This window comes from Candoia aspera, chromosome 1, assembly GCF_035149785.1.
Source record: "Candoia aspera isolate rCanAsp1 chromosome 1, rCanAsp1.hap2, whole genome shotgun sequence".
Taxonomy (NCBI): Eukaryota; Metazoa; Chordata; class Lepidosauria; order Squamata; family Boidae; genus Candoia; species Candoia aspera.
In genome coordinates, this window is record NC_086153.1 from 75,915,045 (window position 1) to 75,931,616 (window position 16,572).

At 36.5% G+C, this 16,572-nt stretch overlaps 1 protein-coding gene across 1 annotated transcript in view; it reads left to right on the top strand.

Annotated features, from left to right (window-relative positions):
* WDR27 (WD repeat domain 27) overlaps nucleotides 1–16,572 on the top strand; it is a 68,473-nt gene that overhangs the window by 16,739 nt on the left and 35,162 nt on the right. Inside the window, exons 17-20 of the mRNA XM_063290451.1 lie at nucleotides 1,556–1,677; nucleotides 4,248–4,381; nucleotides 8,293–8,390; nucleotides 8,778–8,899. Of these exons, the coding sequence (XP_063146521.1) occupies nucleotides 1,556–1,677; nucleotides 4,248–4,381; nucleotides 8,293–8,390; nucleotides 8,778–8,899 (476 nt within the window). The remainder of the gene's footprint in view (nucleotides 1–1,555; nucleotides 1,678–4,247; nucleotides 4,382–8,292; nucleotides 8,391–8,777; nucleotides 8,900–16,572) is intronic.

Here is a 16,572-nt window from a genome sequence, read left to right on the forward strand (position 1 = left end):
TTCTTAGCTATCCTTATTTCTTTGTCCTCTGTTTCAATATGATAAAGACAAAATCAAAGTTCCAAAGAACAGGACTGAAATGGCCAGAGGAAGTTCAACAAAATTTCTTGCATTTATGTAAACAGTAATAAAAATAGAAGAATCAAATATAAACTAGAGAAGAACTGGTTAGGAGCTGGCCAAGTGAGAAGGACTAGCTAATCTTAGCTTAATATGTATAATGTGATTGGCTGCTAAAAAGGTAAATGTCGTCTTAATAGAAGCATATTATACAGGTCACAAGGATTAATAATGCCACTTTATTCTACATTAATTAAAGGCATAGGGAGAACATTACCCAGCCTTGGCTGCCACATTTTAAGGACACATATTTCACATTCATGAAAAGCAGAATTGTTTCCATAGGTGGCAGCCCCCAGAAGGAAATGTTTTTCTGAAGGGAGGAAAGTTTGCCCTTTATTCCAAAAATTATTCTCAGGAGAGTTTTTAAAAAGTGAGGTTTGTACTATTTATTCTTAGCTGACAGAGGTTTCTTATTAAAACAGAAAATTTTTCTATAAAAAATGGAATTGGTAAGTAAAATACCATTGCTGGACACTAGGGGACAGCCTAGGATCTTTAAGTATATCAACATTGGCAATTTCATCTAAAGATATGTGAAGTTATAAATACTGATGTTCTATCAGGGTTTTATTTATATTTTTTCTCATGATATCTCCAATTCAGATAGAGCAAGAATTGGCAGCCAGTGGGCCCCATAAGGACCATAACTCCCTTTTTTGCAGCTCTTCATGCTCCCTGAAATTGTGCTGTTTAAATTCAGCAGCAAACTTCCAATAAATGGAAGTACAGTTTCCACTGACTTTTGTTAGTGAACAAAGCAGACGTCTGTAAACAGTTAGATAGGCTTCATACCTAGGAAAGGAAAAAAGGACCAAACAACTACCTGAACCCCCTCCCCTTCTTTTCTTTGCAAAATAATATCACTATCTCATCCACTGCATGTCTTGGCTGCCCCCCCTCCCTGCAATGCACAAGAAAATGTATGTCCCCCTACCCTGGACACTGAAACTTCTCTGCCCTGAGTTAAAGCCTCAGGTCTGCATATGGTTATTTTTCTTTATAAAAGTTTGCTTTTCAAGTCCTCCTGCACAAAATGTAGTCTAGGAAGAGAAAAAAAAACACACCACCAAATCTGGGACTGATATTATTTGATCATGCAGTGCCAGTCACCATTTAACTTGTGTCCCCCTCTCCCCCCAGAGAGGTGGGGGGAGCCCTTGTTAGGAAGTCTCTGTATGAATTTGTGAGTATGCACAAGAGAACATCAGTATTTCTATATAAAAATACCTTGGACTGAATCCAGGACTGTAATGCTAGATGTTCTTTTGGTGCCTCAGAACACCCTGCAGTTTCAGAGGGAGGAGGGGAAAAGAATAGTGCAATGTCCTGTTTTTCGAGCAGAAGTACAGCTGATTAATATGAGATTTTACCTTGTGATTTCTCAAGACTTTATGAACAATTTTGCTTTCAAAATTGTATTTATTTTTATTAGGACACGATGGTGCTATTACCTCAGTTGGTTGGAGCCATGACAACAACTGGCTTGTTTCATCTTCTGAAGACAGAACATTAAGGGTCTGGTCAGTTAGCAGCGCAGAGCCTGCTTTATGTCTGGTAATTAATTAGCCTTTTCCAGTGAAATAGATTTGGGATACTCTGTATGCCCCTTGACCACCCAAATCATACTGATTATACACATTTGTAATATGTTGCACATTAATATCTTAGTAACTTCGAAAAAAAATCAGTGGTATTTCACATTTGAGTTACCAGGCTCATGATACCAATTTGTGTGGCTTGTAATTCTTGGGCAACTTAGGGCTACTCTAACGTTTCCTAATTCTTAGAGTGGACATGAAAGCTACATACCTCACCAGATCCACCTGAAACTGTAATTCCTGGTAGTCTTTCTAAGGGTTTAAAACAGATTTTCTTCCAAATTTATCTTGGTTAAGGTCAAGGCTTTGGTACCAATGGAACTGTTTCTCCAAAGAGAGGCTCAGCAGAAGGCTGGGTGCTTATCTTTTGCCACTGAGAAGTGTGGATATTTATCAGTGCTGCTCATCCTGTCTGCATGGCTCCAGAAACATAGAAAATGTAGCTATCTGCTGATTGCATTAATGCATGAGTGGCCCTCTTGTTAAAATGGGGTTCCTTTGCATACCCATTTCTGTTGCAGACTTTTTGCCGTTCAGTGATTTCACCAAATACGAGATTGCTCCAAAGTTGGTATTTTCTGTGGGCCCCTTTTCATAGCTGCCCCATCGCCACCCTGCCTCACCAAACAAACAAGCAAACACCTGAAAATAGGGAGGTGTTTCTTCCTCACCATCACTTCCAACTTCCTTTCCCAGGACTACACTATTTTTTAAAAGGTCTGTCCCAATGAACTAGCAAGGGTGCAGCTATACATCATTTTATATTATTTTCTTACTTAGTACTAGTTGAACTACCCAGATTTGCCTTTGGGAGTGCTGGAATGAGAAGTGGGTGGACCTCTGCCTGTTCCTGCGCTTTGATTGACTCTGCTTATCCCAGGGAAATTGTGCAAGTCTGTAGACTTGTCCAGCTAATTGGAACATGGCTTTCTTTTATGCTGTGGCCACCAGATCACTATATCTGGGATTCTTGGGTTCTTTTGGATTATAGGTCTGATGTCTATAAAGTTGGGAAGCACCTAAATCTTATAAATCAATCAATAAATGCCTTCACCTCAAATAAGTCTTGGGGCTATTTTGGATTATGATGAGGCTTTATCATCATAAATATATGTTCATATATTTATAAGATCAGATTTTGAGTTGGGGGAAGTCACTGTTAAGTTTCAGGGGGGAACTCACCAATCAATGCTGAGAATATTTTTTTGTCTTTCTAATTCATGTATTCATTCTCTATTTCCACTATTAAAATGAAATCAGAATATCAATCATCTAATAATGTAATAATAATAATGAGAGCTAGTTTGGTCTAGTGGTTGAGGCAACGGGCTAGAAACCAGGAGTCTGTGAGTTCTAGTCCAGCCTTAGGCATGAAAGCTGGCTGGGTGACCTTGGGCCAGTCCCTCTCTCTCAGCCCACCTCACCTCACAAGGATGTTGTTGTGGGGAAAATAGAAGGAGGAAGGAGTATTAGGTATGTTTGCCACCTTGAGTTATTTATAAAAATAACAAAGGCGGGATTAAAAATTAAATAAATAAATAAATCGGAAGGTAGAATTCCAAGGGTGGGGGCAGAAAGCTTTTAGGAATAATGTTACTGTATGTCCTTCTCTATCAACTTTCTAACACTTTTGAAGACTATTTATTCTTTTGGGTGATGGGGGATGAGCCAGTAACCTGAGAGCCAGTTTGGTCTAGTGGTTAAGGCAACAGGCTAGAAACCAGGAGTCTGTGAGTTCTAGTCCCGCCTTAGATGTAAAAGCCGGCTGGGTGACCTTGGGCCAGTCACTCTCTCAGCTCAACTCACCTCACAGGGTTGCTGTTGGGGGGAAAATAGGAGGAGGAAGGAGTATTAGGTATGTTCACTGCCTTGAGTTATTTATAAAAATAATAAAGTTGGGATAAAAATTAAATAAATAAATGTATTAAAATGGAAAGAACTGGACTTGGAAACAATACATATTTCCTAAGTCTTATACTCCAAAATTAACATGACATTCTTTCCTCTGTTTGGTTTGTTTATTCAACATTTGCAATGCAACTCTTTATTTAATACTTTCTGTTTCTCTGTCCCCCTAACTTACTAACTCCAAGGCAAAAACAAAGAAAGAAACAAAAAGGGAAAAAATGGGATTTAGATTGACAAATCCTTTATTCAGTGGGAGTAAAAACATATGACCGAATTATCCCATCCCTCATCATGAGTTGAATTGATTGCAGTAAATTATAAATAAACAAGTAAACCAACCAATAAAGAAATAATCGTTGGTATACTGGTTAGTCTACTGAAGTTGGAGTTTCATAATATTCAAAGAGATTTGCCAACCCTGGGTTAGGGCTTGACTAATATGGATAGATGTTGCCTTAAATTGCATTGAAAAACACTGTAAGATGAATCAAGATTGGTAATTTAAAACAATCCTTCAATTAGAAAAATAATCTAGATAATATTCTATAAATAAACCACCTATGTTTTTAACTGAGAATTACAGTATTTACGGTATTTATTTTGTGTTTTTAATTTCAGGGAAAGGAAATATTTCATAAATCTATCCGATCAGCCCAGTTCTATTATATAGATACATTCATATTACTGTCCTGTGGAGCAGAATTTTATTTGTTAAGATACTATCTTGACACCAGCAAGGATGAGATAAAACGGTATGTAAAAGTGTAGGATTGTGTTTAAAGTAGCATTAACAGAAAATGCAGTACTGATAATATTTTGTTAGCATATACAAGTACGTTCAGTAGTTGCTCAAATAGTATAGGAGCACTACTATTAGTGCAAAAAATAGTAAGATGTGAGATTTCTCATGCAGCAGCTTTCAGAAACAAACATTGGTATAGATGTCTACTATTTGTTATAGTGGTTAAGATTGTACAGTTATTAAGTATTCATTATGTATGCTGCAAAATATGTAGATGGAATTACTGCAGTACCCTGAAGAGGAGGTAATGTAGGAAAATAAATGCTGCGATTGGAATCTTTGCATAGTTACTCAGACCCCGCCCCATGAAAACAGATGAAATGCTTCATATTAGTTTAACCTTAGATACATTCATATTACTGTCCTGTGGAGTAGAATTTTATTTTTTATTTTGCATAGAATTTTATTTTTGTATAGCAAAATGAAAATGATGGGTCTTTTGCTGTAAATAATAATAATAGTAATAGTAATAATAATTGGAGCCAGGCTACCTGAGGGACCGTCTCATCCCCACTACATCGACCTGTCCCACCTGAGTGTGCAGAGAGGGCATGCTTGTGATCCCATCTGCTAGAGAGTTCTATCTGGTGGGGTCATGGAAACGTGCCTTCCCTGCAGCAGCTCCTGCCCTTTGGAACATTCTCCCCCCGGAGCTGGTTTTGCATTCATGCCTGCGGTGGGAAGGAGAATGGGGATGGCTAGCTCCCTAGAATTGCCCTGTTTTCCTTATGGATTGAGAGAGAACTTTGCCATCTGGATTCTATTACATTTTAGTATATTTATATTTTAGGTAAAGGTAAAGGTTTCCCTTGACATTAAGTCCAGTCGTGTCCGACTCTAGGGGGTGGTGCTCATCTCCGTTTCAAAGCCGAAGAGCCGGCGTTTGTCCATAGACACTTCCGTGGTCACGTGGCCGGCATGACTACACAGAATGCCGTTACCTGCCCGCCGAAGTGGTGCCTATTAATCTACTCACATTTGCATGTTTTCGAACTGCTAGGTTGGCAGGAGCTGGGACTAGCAACGGAAGCTCACCCCGTCACGCGGATTCAAACCGCCGACCTTCTGATTGGCAAGCTCAGTGGTTTAACCCGCAGCGCCACTTATTTATATTTTATATTTTATTTATTTATATTATATTATTTTATTGTATAGTATTTATTACTTTGTGGTTAATTGTTTTTTACTGTAAACTGCCCAGAGTCCCTCCTTGAGGGGGAGATGGGCGGTGATAAAGTTGACAAATTAAATGAATAAATAAATAAATAAATGCAAATGAAGAATGTCCCGAGAGGGAAGGTTGAGTATGATCAGAATTATTATTATTATTATTATTATTTTGCATTCTATGAGATTTAATTTTAAAACTGTTGTGGAATTATTATTGCTTTTTTCTTTTCCATTATATTATTTCTAGAGTTATGAGATATATAGCATTACCTCTCTGCAGAAGGATGCATAACATTGCAGCAGTTTAATTGATAGAGTAATCAGTTAAAGCTACTATTTCTTAGGTAAATAGTCATTCTTAAACATGAAAACAAATTTTAAGGCTAACTTGGCACAACATTGGTACATTAATATATGAAAAGAAAAAAAATAAAGTTGGTTTTGTCTTCCAGCTAAAAACATTAAATTATTTCAAAATGGCTTTAGGATTCAGTGTAATAGGTATACTACAAGCATTACTGAATAGCACTAATCAACTAATCAATTGAAATATAGTCAAATAAAGATTTTTATTTATTTATTTAAAATATTTATATGGCCGTCCATCTTAAGCAACTCTGGGTGGCTCGCAACAACATTTATGGGTAGATTATTTTAACTGGAAAAAGAGAACAATCAGTAATGAAAGAAAATTGAGATGATTGATTTTACTGATAAACTAGAACCATTTCTTATTTGACTTATGGAATTATAGTACAGGGAAGACTAAGAAAATAGCTATTATATTACATCACATTACATTAATCATTTATGTAGTATCAGTTTCCCATCATTTCTTCCCTGTATGTATCACTGTGCTATTTCTCGCATTTCTGCTGTTTGGTGAGTCAGATTTGGAAAAATGCTGAAATGGAAAAGATTTTGTGGAACATAGATAGAAACATGAGTAATGTGTTAAATATCTTGTATTGAAGTTCTGATTTATGGGATGGTTTGAATTGTGATGGCTCATTCACACCATCATAGCTTCTGTATTCTTCAAATAATGGACATACTTATGTATAGGCCAAACAGCACGGGACTAAACTTCATAGTTTGACTATTGACTTGTTTCTTCCAAAAATTAGGATTTGAGTGGACAGGTTCCATAGCAAGACTGCAGCATGAAAATAGAGGAACTTGAACTCTTTATGCCTTGCTGCGTTCCTGATCCAGATCAAGTAGTCTAGCCTACAATTTGCATTGCAAAATAAAATAAAAATAAATAGGAGCTTTATTGTATTGCAAATTGCATACAGGACTCCTGTCATGCGCTGCCTACCGCTGAGTGAAACACAGACACTGATTAGGGGAGATCAGGTTAAGGTTTATTTCAGCGTAGTGCTAGATGAGAAAAAAGCTGAGAGTGAAGGGAGCGCGCCGGTGCGGGGTTTAAATATCCCGCGCCGGTCAGCGCCCCCCCACTTTGGGTTGCGTCATCCCCCCTTAGTCCTGCATGCTTCTGTGCCGGTAGGTGAAGGGTTGCAGGGCCCCTGCTGGTGCCCCGGGCTTCGCCCATAATCGGTTTCTTTCTCCGGCCGGTGATTGCTGTCAGCTGGGCGATCTCCGTTGCGCTTTGCTGACAGCTTCAGGTGTGCCTCGTGATCCGCCCTGTCTTTGTCTTTCCTTCTTCCTCTTTTGTGTCCTGATGGCTGGGTCATCCGGCCGGGGTCATTCCCTTCTCCTCGGGGTCTGTGTCTGTTGTTGTGCGTGCTTAGCTTATCTTAAGTCCCTTCCTCTGCTTCCTAGGTATTGTCATGTGTGCCGTTGTGCTGATGCCTTCAGCTCAACGGCACTCATGACAACTCCTGATTCAGAGTTGGACCACTGTGATTTAAAAAGAGATAACCCCCTCCCCCCGCTTCTTTCCCTTCCCTGACTGGTTCAGGAGGTTTGTGCACATAATTTGTTGGAAGAAAAACCTACCCATTCTTTTTGGCAACTCTTATTGCTACTAAAAAAAATAAAATAAATGCTGCCTTAAAAACAAACTCTGGGGAAAAATCTTACTGTAGGTGGGAGGAAAGGAAAGGACAACCCCATTGCATAAGCAGATAGTCACTCACATCATGTTAGGCAGGACCCAGAGTGTAATAGAAGTGTGCAAAGAGTGGAACAGAAGAATTTGACACTTTAACTATCAAGCTGAGTTTGCATATATGTGCAGGATCAGCTGAAATTCTTTGCCAATTGTTCCAGGATAAGTCTAGGAAAACAATATTTTCCACTGTGCAGAGAAGGAACTTTGACTTTTGCCCTTGGGATATGTGCATAATTCTTAAGCTTTGTAGATCTTCCTTAGATAAAACATCTGAAGTATTTTCATAGGTTAAAGGAAAAATCTGTATGTGACTCAATATAGTACCTGATGTGTGTAAATATGATGTGTGTAAATATGTGTGAAAATATGGAAAGCAAAGATCTGCAATTCTTTTTTATAATGTTAACAGAAAGCATACTTTAAGAAGATCTTTAATTTTTTGGTAAAATAATTCTGATCCTATATCCCCCTAAATTGGAAAAGGCAAGGGTACAAAAGATGTTAAAACAGAGGCTTTGAAATATGTCTTGGAGTAAATATGGATTTCATTTTCACTTTTGCTTCATGAATCTACAAGATACATGTTTATATGATTTATATTATTTTTGCAGATACAGGACTAAGAGTATTTGCAAATCAATACAGAAATTTCCAATGGCGTCTACAGTGGAAATTACCAGTCTTTCAGCAGTAAATGAATTCTATTCCTGTATCCTCTTACTGTCATTATTGTTGTTGTTCTTGTTATGCAAAAGGCATTAGTTCTTTACTTAATTAGAATTCTTTATTGTAATAGTAAGCAAATATAAATAAAAATATAATAAAAAGCAATATTATGAGCTTTCATATTCTTGTAACCATTGTCATGCTGTAAAATCATTAGTGACCATAATCTGGGAACGTGTATGTATGGTGCTGGCTGTGGAACTCCACACCACGACCTCTGCCTCCTGTTCTGTCAGAGCCTGATACTTCTTTTGTAAGCTATTTAAATGTAGTATATCTTTTCCCTGACATATGAAAGCCTGAAGATACTTATTGCCATACTTGTAACATGTAATTTATCTAACAGAACTTTAACTTACAGAAATTACAGATATTGTATTGGCAGCTGGGAGTAACCGAGCACTAGAAATATTTGACCTCAATGTGGGCTGTAGTGCAGCAGTGATAAGAGATGCTCATTCTAGATCGGTTCACCAGATTTGCCAAAATAAGGTAGGCATAATATCTATTTATAGTATCATTGTTTTCCAAAGTGCAAATGAACAGAATAAGTACACATAAGAACAATTTTATGATTAAATAACTTCAAACTTCACAAAGATTAACTTGATTTATATTTTGAATGCCTTTATCTGGGTTGGGAAAATGTCTGCTACACTGGATGGTAGTCCTGGGCAAATAATTCATTTTCAGTTTTGCTCCTCTGGATCTGCTTGTGGAGCAGTTATAACCATTCAAGGTTCTATGATTTCTTTGAGGCTAACTTGGAGGAAATGTGTTGTGAGTTGGAGAACTGAAGCCAGCTTCTGTTTTAAATCTGGCCTCTGCAACAAAACCTTGCAATATGGAGAGTTCCTATCCAGAGGTTGAGCTAGCCGATAGTTTTCATCCAAGATACTAATTTCCATTTTCCTCAACTTCCCATTTTACTTTTCTTTGAAAATCAGTTAACATTCTGTGGACACTAAATATATTGATCATTCACTGAAATTGTTTGATGTCCTACTCTCCCTCCGTCTCTCCCTATTTTTTCCCCCTTTCTTTTGTAAATACATGTTTGTCTTGTTCCTTTGGGAATCATAGGGTTTCTGGAGTTTTCCAGTATGCATGTTGGGGCTATTTCACTACATGGACCATAGAAATGCATTCAATATTATTGTCTAGGGCACAATCTGCATATTGCAATCCTACCAAATGCTGTGAGGAATTCAGTGTTGTTGAACTCAGCGATTTGACATCTGCTTTGTCAAATGTTTTGTCTTCATGAATACCCTCAAACAAAAGATGTGCACAATATTGTGATATGTTTGACACATACTTTTTTAAAAAAAATGTTCCAGAACATTATGAATTAAATCAGGAAGGTTTTAATAGATGCTGTATTTTTAATCCAGAGATTCTGTTTCTTCATGCTCAAGTACCATAGGTTTACGCATTATTATTTTTCATCAAAATGGACCCATAAAGCATGTTTGAAATTCCAGTGAGTTGCAAAAGCTACTGCGTGCTGTTCTATTAGCATACAAAGGGTTTTAAAAAGAAGCTCTGTTGCACAGATGTAACTGGCAAACTGCAGATGTACCAGTGAGTTCCACCCCCTGTCTTTAGTTTTCTAAAATGTTAGATAAATTATTTTATGCTCCATTGGTAAATGTGTTATTTCAGTATGTTTCTTACAGTTGATTTGCTCACTGATTTGCACCCCAGTCTTCAACACTGTTATTAGGAGGCAGGTCCTGTTGGTTTCAATTATATTTATTTCCAAGTACTGAAGCGTAGATCAAAAATTAAGAAAATTAAGAAAAAATCACATACATTTTTGAAAGCTAATTGCCCTATAATTTAGGCTTGGTTTTTCATTTTAATGACATGAAATTAGATCATAATCCTAGATATTTGTTACAGAGAGAATTGTAGCAGTGTCAACTCCATAATAAGTTATGTATCTGTTATGTGAAGAGAAGTCTAAACAATACTTTCCAGTATCCCCTTCCTTTGTGCTAATTTATTCCATGTTAGCACTATGCATGTTTAGAACAGTATGACATTGTAGATAAAGTATGATTTATTAAGATGCATGACAGAATCACTGGTTTCCCTTGTGGTAAACTTTATTAGGGGACATTCATTTTCATAGATTTGAACTAATCTTTCTTCCTAAGTTTTCCATCCCATGAGTAGTGTTTTAGTTAAGGATACATTAGCATCCTGCAGAATTTTATTTTCGGTAAATATATGCCTTCGTTCTAATATGTACATATAAATTATTCAACAAGTAGCTATTTGTTTCTGTCATGTTGGAAAGTAGAGCTATAATTGCTGTTTTTAGATCTTCAAAAATTACACAAACAATGTACTAAGGAGTAGAAGAAGTATAATATGAAGTGGTCATAAAGTTTGCTTCATATATTACTTACTTTATTTGTTAGATGCTTATCATACCTTCCTCTGGTAGCTCAAGGGAGTATACATATCATTCTCTTCTCCACTTTTTTCATAATCACTTCATGAAGCAGGTTAGACTGAATGATAGTAACTGTCTTCCATGGCTAAGGTTGGAAACCTAAGTCTCTCAGCACCTAATCAAAAATTTAACCACTATTCCACACTGTTTACTTCCCTGTCAGGTTTCCTGCTGTCAACTAGTAAACTGTAAAAGATACAGAAATATTTTTTAGACTTGATGATCGTACTGTAGTTTCAGAAGTTTTTATACCTATAGTAACACTTACACATATCTATGGAGTAACACCAGGGTAACTCTCATCAATACTTAAAATAGTGAAATGGTGTTGAGTTCCAGTAGGTACCTGGTTAAATCAACATTGGAACAACTCTGGAGGTCGCTGGCATTTATGTAGAAGAGTGCCTTTAAAATCACTCTTTCAGGGTTCTGGGGATCTCTGACATCAAGTCATGATTTGTAATTCCACAATATACAGTAAATCTGAAATTATATCTTAATCTGCTAGTTTACCAACTAGGTTACTAACAAAAGCTTGGGAGATGAGTATTTACAAACCACTGATACTGCTCCCATTCAAAAGATTTTGTACTCCAGAAATGTATTAACTTAAGTACTTTTGAAGCTGAGTGGTAAATAAATGGAAAATGAAAGCAAGTAAACAGTTCTGAAGCATGATTTTGTCTTTTGTAGAGCAGAAGTTCAGACTATAATGTGACTTCTTAAATACGTATATTAGCAAAACATATGGTTTGATATATTGTCTAAATTAGCCTTTGATTGTTGAGAGGCTAGGTTGCAACATTTGCAAGTACCTTTTTCTAATGAAAAAGCTGCCTAATTCTTGTCTATTATAGTCTGAGCAACATTTTATTTATTTATTATTTAATTTGTCTACCGCCCATCTCGCGTATAACGACTCTGGGTGGCTTACAGATAATAAAAATGACAAATTACTAAAAACAGTTCAATATAACTATAAATACAAATACATATAAATACAAATATAAAATATACAATTCAAGATGGGAGATGAGACCTTCTCCTCGGCACCCTCCTTGACTAATTCAAAAATCTAGTATAGTGTGATTCACTTTAGCTGCTTTGCTAGAATTTGTAAGAGCTTCTCCTGTATAGAATATGCTGGTCTGCTATCTGATATTGGTAGTGTATCAGTGCTCCAGAATCTACGCTGCCTTCTTCTTGTGTTGCAGACAAAGTCTTTAACTATATGGAATTTGTCACTTTAGACCAGTGTTTCTCAACCTTGGCAACTTTAAGACGTGTGGACTTCAACTCCCAGAATTCCCCAGCCAGCATGCTGACTGGGGAATTCTGGGAGTTGAAGTCCACACATCTTAAAGTTGCCAAGGTTGAGAAACACTGCTTTAGACACTAGCCTTTTCCTTATTCTTCATCTCAGTCTTTAAAAGTAGCTGAGCAAATCTTTTCTTTGCTCCAGGTTTTGTCAGTGGCTGTTCCACAATTGATAAAATTGTATTCTTTTCCTTTAGGATATTAATTTTAAGGTGATTATTGGGACAGACATTAAATACAACTATTTTAAAAGATTATGCATTTTTTCACAAGATTTCATACCTTCATCATCACAGCACCACTATTGTGGTCTTCTTTTTGTAAACTATAGTCCTCTGCAAACTAGAGGATTAATTTATTTAATTTAATTTCTGAAATGGAAATAAATACATGGTACTGAGTCAAATGAATCAATTCACAGAAACCCTCATATCAGAAGGAGATTGAATACGAAATAACATGATACGGATTAACTGTACTTGTCCCAGTAAACAGTACAATGTGGGGGATTCTGATATAAGTGTTTTAGAAAGTGGAAGAGACTGCTCTATTAACATTTTTTTAAAAAACAGCCTCTTAATATTGGACTGATATGCCTAAGAGCATCAACGGAACCTTGGATTAGAAATCATAGGGATGAAATATTAAATTTGGTTGCTTATCAACTAAATCTTTTAATCTTAGGCTAAAGACACTATCTTACACTCTAAGTTGCTTTGGTGGAATGTGCCAATAATTTAAGGAATACAGGCACATTGGGATGTTATCATTTATCCCTACTATGCTGTTAAGCTCATTAGTTAGGCTGCAGACATCCATCCATCCTGAATACCTTTTCTGTTGTGGCATTAAAACAGTTCCTCAGAATGACTTTAGCACAGTTTTTTTATGTTGTTTTACAAGACCAGTCTGTTACAACACTTAACTGTACTAAACTTTACTATATTATTTGTTATATGTTGGCCCTTTCTTCTGTTTTTTCCCCCCTGTCAGCAGAATGACTTCAAGTTAGTTAAGCAGAGCTCACTTTGAAATTTGTGAACATACATCCACACGGGGAATAAAATTGGATTTGTTTTTATGAAAAATGGAAGATTACAATCCTAAATCAATCTTTTCAACATATGTTCAAGCTTTACAGTGAAATTCTGGTGGTAAAACACCATGGCTTCATTCAGCAATAAATACCTTTAGAAGAAAAGGTGTTGGGGAGAGATGCTGTTAGAGGTAGAAAATGAAGGTGGAATCCACCAGATGCACATGCTATTATATAAGAGGTCTAAATGGAATGGTATTATTTATATAATATACATTCTTATATAAAATTTGTTAATATGTTTTCTACTACAGATTAAGGTTACTATGGTAACTAATCATTTGGCTGGGTGAAGAGGTTGAATTTAATTGTCCCCTTTTCACGTGTTAATGGTTACATTGCCTAAGGGAGGAACTTGCCTGGACTTGTTTTAGTTTCAGTTTCCCTTCTGTGTAGGCTTGCAGAGAATATGCAGCTGAGAGAAATCTCTCCTCTCAGCAAATAGCCTTTAAATATGTTTGCTTTCTGTAAATAAAATTATTTTTATAGAAATGCCTGGTGTGTGACTTTTCTGATCTCTCCTGGGCCAAAGGCTTTCTAGCACTCTGCCAACAAAATTATCAGATTGTTAGCCTTAAAAATTGTTAATGCTGTATGCATTATGCTGTTTTTTTTTCTGTTATGCTATTGCTACATATGATATCCAAAAATATTTTGTTCTTAAAACAATGACTGTGCATTCTTAAGAATGCATTCTTAAGCCTTATAATGTTGACTTGTATAAAGGACACAGACTTACTTGAAGATTTAGTTACTATACAGTTAGTTAACCTTTTTTCTATGGTATATTGCTGTTATTTCAAGCCCAATTTCAACCCCCACACAGCTGGCCAGACCAAGGAAGCAACATACACACAGATTTCAGGAAGGTATTTTTAATGTTCATCTCTGGTAAATGCAGAAACTTGGAAACTGTAAGTGAAATTTCCCAGCCTCGTTTATAGTGAGTTAATTAAGATGGAGTCTCTTTGAATACTTCATGAAACTTTTGCCCAGATTTTTCACCACCTGGGCTGTGTTGCCATCTATGAGATAAATTGTCAACTGACTTGTCTGTTGCTTTCTCTTTGTTTCCTTTCCCAGCCTCCTTGTCATCTCTCATACCCATTAAGGTTTATTAATCTAGTGTGAATATTCAGTGTTTGGTATTAAATTCAGTGGTAGTGGAAGATTAAGGACATCATCCTGTTTTAAGAGCACATATTCTACTTACATAGTGGCACTTCATACCTCTCTTCTTGCCCCATTCCCCATGTGCACCCCAAATCGTCACTGAAGGGTCCTGTAATCTTCTGAAGCAGATTATAGTATGGGATTGAATAATCTGTTCTTCTGGTAGAATAGTAGCAGAATAATGCTAATGGATTGCTGTTTAATAAAAATAGGAAATATGCTTTTCTTAAAGGTAAAGGTAAAGGTTTCCCTTGACGTAAAGTCCAGTCGTGTCCGACTCTAGGGGGCGGTGCTCATCTCCGTTTCAAAGCCTTGGATTTCAAAGCTTTTCTTAGATTCACGTTATATTTGGATTTGACTGAAATGCTACCCTTATGAACCTCTAGTGAGATACTGTTCAGGATGCCAGAACCTTCAGAAAGAACAACCACATAGATTCCTGTGCCTGGCTCTTTGGCTAATAAAGTTAATGAGACATCCTACTGTCCATTGCGCTACATATTGACCTTTGAATCAGAACTTGGATGAGAGACAATGACATTTTTAATAGTATCCAGCAAGCCTGAGTAGAATTATAAATCCAGTGTTCTCATTTCTAAGCCCAGCATTAGCCACAAGGGTACCCAGTGTCTATAATAAAATTCTGTAATAAATATACTTCCAAAACTATGTTTCTTGGATGCTTTTTGATCATCCCTAGACCTCAAAACATTCCAGTTTCTTTTGAATGCAAGTGATTATTGGCAATTCATCTCAGATGTCCTGCTAAATTGTATTGTTTAAAACCCATTTCATGTTGACCTCATTTTAACAAGGGATTGACAGGCTTTGTAGATGCCCTGTGCCCTTACATGATCTTACATGATGGCCCAGAAACTTGTACATTTTTTAAAAAAAGAGGAACTAAAATCTTAGGAGATCGTTAAAGCTCCTAAGATTTCAGTGACCTTACTTTCCCTGTTTTCATGCAAAAAAGTGAAGTCTTGAGATGTCAAGCAAATGTCAAAATCTGTTGACAAATTTGGCATTGTCATACAAGATTTTGTGAGATCTCATGGAATCATAAAATTGGAAGTAACCTTTTAGGTCATCAAGTTCAACCCTCTGCTCAATACAAAAATCCAGATTAAAGCATTCCAGACACGGGTTTGGGACAACAGTGTTCTCTAGAGATATCATGGGTATCCTTGGGCTCTTAGTGCTGATGCTTATTCTAAGTATTTCCGATTTTTTTTTTTTTTTGTAAAATAATACATGTTTATAGCTGCTGGACATTACTAAAGCTAAGGTCTTGCAATAAACAAAAGCATACACTATAAATTTGCTAATGTTTACGTATGTCATATTGGCTGTTAATCAAATTGAACACTGAGTCATCTTCAGAGATAAAACCAGAGCTTTATTGTCCTGAAAGTGGCCTCCAGGTGAAATATTATCTTATGCTGCAATAGGGAATGTAGGAATCAGCAATAGCTTTAGGTACTTAGGAAGAAAACCACCAGTATCTGCTGCTTACTGAAGTAATGAAGCAGCAGCTTGTATTTTACCTAGCTGTTGTTAAACCAAATGCTAATGTAGGGGATTATATTTTCTGAAGTGTTAAAACCACTTACTGCTATTGACTTTCTAGCCTGGGCAAATACTTGATTGGAGGAGCAAAATTGCTTGATGAATGAGAACATGATAATAGAATTGACCATTTGGCATGCAGTCATACAGTGTGTCTGAAAGACATATACTTATCTCTGCTTATTTACTGGACTTAAATACGGAGAGAATCCGAGAAACTGATTGCAGACCCCTCTAATCTTATGCCTGTTATCACATTCAAAATATATTGAAAGAAAAAATATAATATAATGGCCTTGTGCTAGGGATGTTATATGTGTACAGCTAATTTGGCACTTAATGCATTTAACAGCAATATTTTGCAAAGTCTGCTAAAGATACTATTTTGGCTGACTTCATTAGTGGGAAAAGCACATAAATGAGAGGTGGGTGATGACTCTTCTGATAAATTATAATTAATTTGCCTTTCTGCCTTTTCTTCAAAACAATAACAGCAACACTCCCTATTTTGGCCTTATTTTTAATGATGAAAACATCCAGAATGAA